This window comes from Acyrthosiphon pisum, chromosome A2, assembly GCF_005508785.2.
Source record: "Acyrthosiphon pisum isolate AL4f chromosome A2, pea_aphid_22Mar2018_4r6ur, whole genome shotgun sequence".
Classification (NCBI taxonomy): Eukaryota; Metazoa; Arthropoda; class Insecta; order Hemiptera; family Aphididae; genus Acyrthosiphon; species Acyrthosiphon pisum.
In genome coordinates, this window is record NC_042495.1 from 83,850,855 (window position 1) to 83,860,863 (window position 10,009).

Sequence of the window (10,009 nt, forward strand, 5' to 3'; positions counted from 1 at the left end):
AATTTAAAAAATTAAAACGTTAAAATATTGAACTAGTTGTAACTAATATTTCATTTTGAGAGTTTTATCGTTAACACTACAGAAGTTATCCATATAATAAAAAATGAAATTGTCATAAAACAGTAAACAATTATCAAAGTTACCCCATTTTACTGTACTACTTTTATTTTTAAACTATGAGAACTTTTTTCGTATTTGTGATATCGAAAAATTAAAAACACTGTTGCACAGTCTATGTTCTCTTCTTCCTAGTAGGAACATTTGGTTGCGTAACATGAACTATAAGTTTAGCCATAGTGGTTCTTATCCACGCAAAACCATTTTTACTATGTTGAGACCACACATGCGTGTGTAGCATCCTCTTAATAATATTTGTCATTCCGAATTTATTCAATTCAGCGTAGCCCGCAGATTAAATAAATATATTAGTAAAAATCAAGTAATAACCAAAGTTATAAATAGAAGATTTCGTACCCAACCGTAATCCCTAAGATAGTATAATTTTCTATAATAATATCATTGCTGCATATTGACAAAAGCTGAAACACTGAAATTTGCATTCACACAATACTGTTTTAATCGTGAAGTCGTGAACAGTTATCATTAATTGGCATGGAAAAAAAAATTCCGAACCAATAAACCACAATAATTTAAAAATGATTGGTGAAATACTGAAATGAATTGGGGGTGCTAGTTTGAAACGTAGGGGTGCTAAGCACCCCCAAGCACCCCCCTATGTGCGCCTATGACCGGCTACCTCGATGTCAATACCTTACCAGACTGCAGTCACCATTTCCAATTAATACTATATACTATATAGACATACCTATAGTATAAATATTATACATATTATATTAATACGATTTACGAATACCATAGGAATACCATACGATTACCAATTACACTGTATCATTTAGTTTCACTTGTTTATTAGAAAATAACTTGCCTTATTGTTATATTTAGTATTAGAGACATGTGTAGTTTGAGTTTAAATGTATACAATTAAATTTAACTATATAGGTACCTACTTTACTATAGCCATATAATAAATAATAATTAATAGGTGAGATGAATGATAATTGTACATTTACATATTATTTTAAATGTTGTACACTTTGTACACTAAGTATCACTAGGTAGTAGGTCTAAAATATATTGTAAAATATATCATATTATGAATTGAATATGGTTCAAAAAAAATGATAACTGTTATCAGAGATTAAAAAAAAAAGTAACGTTATTTGTAACGCACTACCACGCACTACTTTATTTATGAAAAAGTAACGTAACGTGATAAAAATAATTTTAGGTAACGCAAATGTAATTTAAATAAAAATATGTGAAGTAACGAGTAACGTAACTCCATTACTTTTTAAAAGTAATTTACCCAACACTGACCAGTTGTCGTGTTTGACTTATAGCTATATAATATTATATTCTCGTATGATCATGATGAATCGCGCAGTCCAATCCGTTAACTTGCAGTCGACCGAGACAGAAGTGATGCAAATCGTATTTGCCGAATTGCGCGCGGCAAGTTTCCACGTTCCTGAACGGACGCTGTTGCAGCTTAGTCGGTATGTCACCGGACCATCCTCGATTAGCTGCCGATACCGGTCCGAGCCAAACGTGACCGGACCATCCGTGATTAGCCACCTGCAGTCCACGCCTGCAAACGTCACCGTACTTTGACAAGGACCAAAATATGCTGAATCAGACGACAACGCCGCGGCGGGACAGCCGGAGGCAGAGAGCAACCGTGAGCCGTCTGACGCCGAGTCGATGGGCCTCGATCTGGTCGACCTACAGCCGGCTGTCCCTATTTACCGGAAAATCCCACTGCCACCACACCACGCTGGACCGTCAGTGTCCGTCGACCGTCCCCTTGTGCTCGTCCCGGGCAACGTTGTCGAGGCTCCGGAAGTCCCACCGCCATCAGATGACCGGACAAGACGAGATGAGACCGTGCCAGAACTGTCAACTGTTCCAGCGGCGCGTTCCGGCCAGGCAGAACTGGAACCGGATACCGGTGACAGCGGCCGCGGTGACAGCGACGCAAGCCGGGCAGCGGCCAAATCTAAAAAACGCACCACACTTTGGAGACGGACGAAGCGAATCGTCCATCTCATGTTTTGTTGCGGCGTTTGAGCGGTTACCGCTACGTTTGATTTGCACGTTGTCCAGTCGGCCAACTTTTCGTGTCCAACTATGTTTTTTCCGTCGGACAAGTCTTTAACCGACTTGTATACTTTGTTTATTTATAGGCCAACCAAAATATACGGTGAAAATATCACAGTGAAAAAAAAATATTTAAAACCGCCTCGATCATTCCCTAGTAAACTCGTCGATCATAATCTGTTTTCAAAATTAAAATCTGTCAAACCAAATTGTTCCAGTTTTGTCTAGCTTATTGGTCTAAAAGTCAATTTTTTTTCATCGGCTGCAGCTCCCTTCATCCAAGTATCTATCAAGATATAAATCATCCATTTTGTGAATCACAATGGCAACACTGTATGTGAAATGGGCGCATATGGGCTATAAATCGGCAGGTAGTACCTTATCTTTCGGGCGCATCTGTCCCCATCCCTCGGGGCGCAAATGGGCTGTAGCCTTTCTATGAACGTTCGTCCAGTACGAATTGTATCATTATAAAATTCATTATACGCAAATGCCGCCGTAATATTTTCAATATCCTCGCGTACCTATATGAACTACCGATTATAATTTAAGATACTCCTTACCTAAATTTATATCCCGATACATAGATCATAGAAACTGTATTATAACATAGCTTGATATGTATTTATTGAATTATTACTTATTCAAATATAATACTTATAGTAAAATCTAATAAATGGTAAATAAAATTAATACAGCTTAATTAAATTAATATTAATTTCCCGTGATTTATCTTTTACGTTCAACGTTCAACTGTTAATGTTATATTAAAATATGATAATAAGTAATTAGTAATTACGAATATTTTTTTAAATAATAATATGTTGGTAGTATGTATAATCTATACCTAATATATTATAATATACGCAAAATCGATTTTCTCTTAGTTTTTACTTTTAGTATAACTATATTTTGACTAATTTTGAGCTGTTTACGGACAATTTCAAATTTCAATTTTATTAGTTTTTTTTCTATAAACATCAATTGAATTTTATTTGTTTGGCCAAAAAGCGTGAAAATTTAATACAAGGCTACTGATATATTGTTACAATATATATGCTATAGCAGTTGAAAAATATTAAATTTAGTTACATGGGCACAATTTCTTTTTTATAAGCATTTAAAGTTTGAATTTTGACAAAATTGATCAAAATCTCGAAAATTATGAATTATTAAAATTTAAAAATTTAAATGTTCAATTTTTATAACTATTATTATGTATTACTTTTGTTATCACGACCGATGAATAATTTTCTCATAAACCAGAATAAGTCGTATTGATACCTCCATACAACGTTTTTACTTATTAACATAATAATAATATTATTTTAATATATTTAACATAGTTCATTAGCATAATACTTATATAAATAGTAAGGGAATAAAAATTAACTGATCATTAATAAATAATAACAAATTTAAAACAATTTTATTTTAGCTGATTTTGTTATAACATTTTTTTCCGGCTCTCGTATGTCAGATACCATCAGACGATATTTATAGAGCTGATCAACTATTTCTGGTAGTAGACACTGTAAATAAAATCTGAAACAAAATATTTATATGCAAATAGTTATATATATATTACATGTGTGCGTATATTTATGTATTATTTCCATGTATTGTATTATATTATGTTATAGAACTAATTTCACTCGCAAACAATATTATAACAGAATATTGTTAAATTATAACTGAGCTAATTATAATTAACATTATACAATTTTTTTGTTTTTTTTTTGTAATAAATTTCCTGAACTGATATCTATTGGGGCGTATATATTATAAAATAACACATATCACTCTGTGTTATGTGAAGTTGCCCCTGAATTTGATAAAAGTAATCATGTGTTCTTTTTAATTTAAGTTTACCATTTTCAATGGTACAATATTTGATCTATATAAATACATTATATTATAATACCAAAATAATATAGAAATTTAATAGATTTATTTACTGAGATTCTACTAACTTTACAACTTTCGACAGCTTCATGTATATTCAAAGTGTCTTTCGTTGCATAAGGTGCTTTAATTTCTACAACTTTATTATTATCGGTTATATCATCTAAATAATAGAGTGAATTACCATTTCCGTTAATTTATTATAAATTGATTTTAATCAAATTGATAAATTGACTTACCAGGACTCACAGCGAGGTATGGATAATCTTTATATATACACAAACCACATGCATTGACATGAATACCATATAACTGCTCAAAATGTTTTTTTGCTATGTTTTCCATATTCCTACCATACTGTACTGATCTATTAAAAATATTGTGATATGTTAAATTATATAAATTTAAAAAAATGTATTGTATTAATAACTTACTTGCTATTAAAGGTATTGTACAAAATTGAATATATAGTATTATAATATTTTTACAGCTTGTAGTTTGTCGCATCTTACAAATCCGACCAAAATTATTTACAGTAAGTCTGGACAATCTTTCAAGTCTCCATGTTTCGCTAGCTGCTTGATCTCGAGTTTCAATTTCTATCTGTGTCCGATTAACTTCATTCAGTGTTCTATGATTAAAACATGTTTAGTATCATCTTCATTTATAAATATTAATTGTTTTATGAATTACTTCACAAATGTATCCATTTCTTTAATTAAGTCGGCATTGCTTATGTTTCTTACATTGTCCAACGGTTCAGCATTTCCATAATCTTTATCAGCCCATCCTGATGTTTTGCTACTTATTTTAGGAATTTTTTTTATTGTTCGTCGTATTTTTTGGCATAAATTACGTTTATCCAACGTTCGTTTCAAAAAATATTTTCCTATTAATCCTACAAATAAGAACATTTTATGTTTTTGAAGGATTGATTATTAGTACAAAATTATAAACTTTAAATAATTTTATAAATACCTGGGCTAGTCTGTGCTACGTGTTTTTTAATTGTACGTAATAAGTACTCTTTCGAATTGAAACTCATTACTGCTGCCTGAACCCGAGTTGTATATGAACTTTTTTGCGTAAAATGTATACGTTTACTCCCCAAAAATTTATTTATTACGCTATTAAATTGTTCGCAAATATTATTATCTAATAAACAAACTATTTGCACTTTTAGTTAGACGAGAAACAATAATATTTATTTTATCTGATATTTTTTTATATTTACTACCGACAAAATATTTTGCGTTTTTATAGCGATATTTTCTTTCTTTACAAAAATAAGAAGAACACTTATCGTGGTTATTGAATAACCGACGGTTTGGTGCATTAATTATATCAAATCGAAGTGCTAAAATAAAATAAATACATTGTTAATTTATGGTACTTGAAATAATGCTCGTTTTTCAACTCAACTTTATCTGATATCTTTTGAAATAGTTGTGCATTTTGTGATTTTCGATATTTTATAGCACAAGTGATATCGGTTCTTAGCCTAAGAATATTTTTGGATATTTTTTTCCTGGTATCAATTGGCATATCAGTTCGTTTACTTAAGGCCGACATTTTTTTGGAATAATTCCTTAGTAAATGATTCCGACATTCAATTTTTTCTACTCTTAGTGCATGGCCGTATGGAAGTATATCATTTAAACGTTTCGTTATGCTACTATCACCAACGCCTAAGTCACAAATTAATTATATTGTATAATCGAATAATTTTATTTCACTTCTTTAAAAAACAAATATAAATATTAGTAATTACCGAAAATTACTTAGTGTACAAATTATGTATAGATTTTAATTATTATTTTAACAAATAAAAAAAGAAATTATTACCGAATCAGTTTGAAATATTTAACACCATGCATTTCAACACTTTTTTAAAATCCTTCGGCAATAGCGTCAGCTTCAATACTTGTGGCTCCCTTTTCCAGTTCAAAAAACATGCATGTATAGGCGCATCGATGTTTTTATGAGACGCTCTCTCACACGTCACGCAATATCGATTTCGGATACCAGCAAATAAAACTTTTTTGGTTTTATAACCAATTATACTCACCTAAAATAAAAAAAAATGTAATAAAATAAAAATATTTTTTATAATATCCAAATCCCCCCTCACAAAAAAATGTATAGAGTAATGAGACTATAAACAAAATGTATTATATTAACCTGTGTAAATAATTCTTTTGTACCTACGTACATACAATTACTGTATCAGGGTTAGAAAAAACGTGTTTTTTAATAAACAAAAGAAAACAAAAAACGGCTTTTTAAAAGTTTTTTAAAGATATTTTTTTTACATGTTTAAAACGTTTTTTTTTTTGGATTTTTTGTTTTTGTTTCAAACTTTTTTTTTTGCTTTTATTAAAATAAATGTCCGTCTGCCACAACAGTGACTAACGGAATTCCGTCTTTATCAACGTTACCGGATTCTAATGCTAATTTTTTCTCCTCTTCGCCGGCTTTTTTCATCTCAATCCAAGCTGTATTTTGAATTTCTTTCTGTAAATTTGTTTGAATCATTTGATATGTATTAGCAGATATTGAGGGCACTTCTAATCCAGCAAAAACTCAGATAACTGCGTATAACCAATTCCTAAAAATCAACAGATCGACATTGACTTCTATAGACTTATAATGGTCACGAAATTAGTCTTTATTCAACTTGGCGCAAGAAAATGTATCAAACAAGTTATAATATGTGTTTACTTACCGACAGCGATAGTACTTTTTACTGCAGCTTTGTTTATAGACCAATTATTTTTTGGGCTGTTTTTCGAAGAACTAATTTTTTTTCAATACCGCACATTTTACATTCAAAAACAAAATCTGAATAGAATCCTGAACGAACTTCACGTACAAAATTCATATCTATAAAATTACAGCCAAATCCACCGTCATGTTTAATATTTTGGATTTGGAAAAATATATGAGCTACATCAACAATCCTATGACCATCTATTTCATTAGATATACTGTAATAGTGAAATTAAAATTAACTTATATACACCTATATATATACTCTAAAATGTTATAACTTATAATTGGGTACAAATAAACATACTTCAATAACGATTCATCAACTTTTATCTCATTGACACTTGCTAATTCATGCAATTCTATATTATTTTCATCGGTACGATCTAATGAGCTTCTTCTAGTCATATCAATGTCACTTGTAAAAAAACCAACCCTTTTATTAAAACAATTAAGAATATTATAAAAGTATATTAACACAATTATCTAGATTTTAAAGTAGGTATTAAAATACTTCAATAATGATTCATCAACTTTTGTCTCAATGACATTTGGTAGTTCATGCAATTCAATATTTTCATTGGTACAATCTAATGCATTTATCCCAGTCATATCAATGTCGCTAATAAAAACTTCAACCCTATTATTAAAACGATTAAGAATATTATAAAAGTATATTAACACAATGATCTTAATTTTAAAATATTAAAATGTAGAAAACATTTTAAAACAATTTACCTAGGCACTATTGCAGGTGTTGAAGCATTTATAACTGAAGTCGATCCGTATTCCTAGGAAGTCTCGTCTAACCTTTTTTGAATAGCACTTTATATATACATGAATGTAGATTTAAAAAGAAAATTTTTCATGAATTTCTAACTCAAAATAATTTGCAAATTTTTGTCATTTTTACGTTTTTTGTCAATATTTGAACTTTAGATAGTTATAAAAAAAAATTGTGACTATGGATTTTTAATTTTTTAATTTGATATTTGAAACAATATACTAGGAGCCTTCTATTAAATTTTAAAAATTTCTGAAAACAGCTCAAAATAAGTCAAAATATTTGGAAAATGTTATGGTGTATAGAAAATGCTAATATAAACATTCAGTCAAAATTTCATGTACGGTCATTTGTTTTAGAGTTGCACTAAAAACCAAAATCGATTTTCTCGAAAACAGATTTTGCGTAAAAATTCCAGTTTTTCTTTAATTTTTCTTTTGCTTTTCACGTCATCACTTTTGAAAACTACTGGGAAATTTTTAATTTTGACCCCACAAAGTACCAACTAGATTCACTTTCCTATCAGAAAAGCAAAAGATACTGTTAAAGAAAATCTAAGCATTTTTATTGTCCTAAAACGTGATGACACACAGAAATAAAAAATTTAAAATTAAAAAAAACACATAATTTTAAAACCAATACATGCATCCCTCCGATGATCTACTAAAATAAAACAGTTTAATCCCGATAATAAATAATAATGATTAGTTATCCCAGACAGTATTTTGTAATGATTATAATATCATATAAATAATATTTTTTTTTTTTGTAGGGTAGAAATTGTAGGTGTGTTTTTGGTTTGGTAGATTTTTTAGTGGGCACCCGTTGTAGGTATCTGCCATGCCCGGGGGGGGGATGGTGGCACTTTTATCCGGACGCCTTGATTTTCCCGAAGAAAAATGCCACCCACGGCCAGGTTCGAACTAGCGTCGGTGTGCGTCGCTATTCGCTCTGCCACTCCGTCCCCCCAAATAATAATTATAAGCTAAAAAAATAAACTTTTAAAAAATTAAATGACTAGGAAGACACGAACTTACCTTTTCATTTTTTTGTAACGGCGAAGTGCAAGCAGTGCATTGCCAGTTAACCTTTTATTACAGGTATTTATTTTTTTGGGTTACAATATCAACTACTTATGAAAAACTATTTTAATTTTTCAATCTTTAATTAAAAAAATTATCATTTTATACATTTTTAACTACAATATAATTTACAGTTTTTCGTAATTTTCTTTTCATTTTCTTTTCATCACTTATATTTGAAAATGTTTTATTAATTTATAACTAAAAAGTAATTTGCACATTTTCGAGACTGATGAATTTCGTCAAAATTCTAACTTCAGACAGTCGTAAAAAATTATTGTGGACTTACGCTCAACTTTTTTTTAATTTCACTATAATTAATAACTTATGCGAAACTGTACCTATTACATTTTCAAGTTCATTGCCCTACCAAAAAAAAATTTTTACCGACAGCAATTAAAAGAAATTGCTTATAAAGCTATCAATAGTTCAAAAAGAATCAAAATATTTTGCCAATATTCGGTAAGACAATTTATGAATCTACGGTTATTTTTTACAACATTGAAATTCACTCTACTTCTCATGTAGCGATTTTCTTATTTTGTTGTAATTCAAAAACGAACTACCGCGACCGTAGATTCTTGAAATTTAGATTATATGTTTATTTTATGAATTCCTATACTTGATAACATTTTCAAAATATTTTGACCTGTTTTGAGTTGTTGACGGGCAATTTAAAATAAAAAAAAATGTATTTTATATATACATTTTAACAAAATTTTATTTGTTGGGCCAAAAAGCGTAGACATTTATCAAAAGGCTCCTGATATATTGCTCAAATAGCAGTGTAAAAATACATAGGCACAATTTTTTTTCATAAGCATTTAAAGTTCAATTTTTGACAACATTTATCAATTTTTAAATTTTAAAACGAATTTTTAGTAAAAACTGTATAAAATGTTTAACTTTTATAGCTAAGGATTGAAAACTTGCCAGCTACCGTTTTAATAATAAGTAATAACAATTTAAATATAATATAAAATATCCACACTAACAATTGACAAGCCATCACCGCTCAGAATCGTTTTTAATACCATCAATTGTACAGTGATCCACTTGTGACCTACTGTACAGCAGAGAGACATCCACTTACCCACCTTTTTTCCTTAATTTTTTAGTTTTTACCACGTTTTTGAAAATTACTCAGAATTTTTTATTTTTAAAGGAAAAAAATATATATAATAGAAAATTATTAAGGAATTCAAATTAACAGTTTTTAATAAGACATTTATGTAACTTCGATTTTTAAAAGGAAAGACCTTATTTTTACACCTCAATCTGCATTATAATA

The 10,009-nt window shown here is 29.6% G+C and overlaps 1 protein-coding gene across 3 annotated transcripts; it reads right to left on the reverse strand.

The window, feature by feature from the left end:
* Nucleotides 1-3,408: 3,408 nt before the first annotated feature.
* LOC107884527 lies at nucleotides 3,409-7,780 on the reverse strand. Of its 3 annotated transcripts, XM_029490595.1 has the most exons (7): nucleotides 6,522-6,841; nucleotides 5,929-6,151; nucleotides 5,062-5,771; nucleotides 4,777-4,981; nucleotides 4,518-4,714; nucleotides 4,323-4,450; nucleotides 3,409-3,723 (listed from the first exon to the last, which is right to left on the reverse strand). In XM_029490595.1, exons 3-6 carry the CDS (start codon nucleotides 5,126-5,128, stop codon nucleotides 4,416-4,418), a joined length of 504 nt encoding a protein of 167 aa, XP_029346455.1. In that variant the 5' UTR covers nucleotides 5,129-5,771; nucleotides 5,929-6,151; nucleotides 6,522-6,841; the 3' UTR covers nucleotides 3,409-3,723; nucleotides 4,323-4,415. The 3 variants fall into 3 exon arrangements, with proteins under 3 accessions (XP_029346455.1, XP_016662312.1, XP_029346456.1); XM_016806823.2 differs by lacking the exon at nucleotides 6,522-6,841 and having other exon boundaries at nucleotides 5,929-6,324; XM_029490596.1 differs by lacking the exons at nucleotides 3,409-3,723; nucleotides 4,323-4,450; nucleotides 4,518-4,714; nucleotides 4,777-4,981; nucleotides 5,062-5,771 and adding exons at nucleotides 7,160-7,288; nucleotides 7,367-7,492; nucleotides 7,591-7,780 and having other exon boundaries at nucleotides 5,784-6,151; nucleotides 6,522-6,691; nucleotides 6,809-7,070.
* Between the last annotated feature and the right edge of the window lie 2,229 nt (nucleotides 7,781-10,009).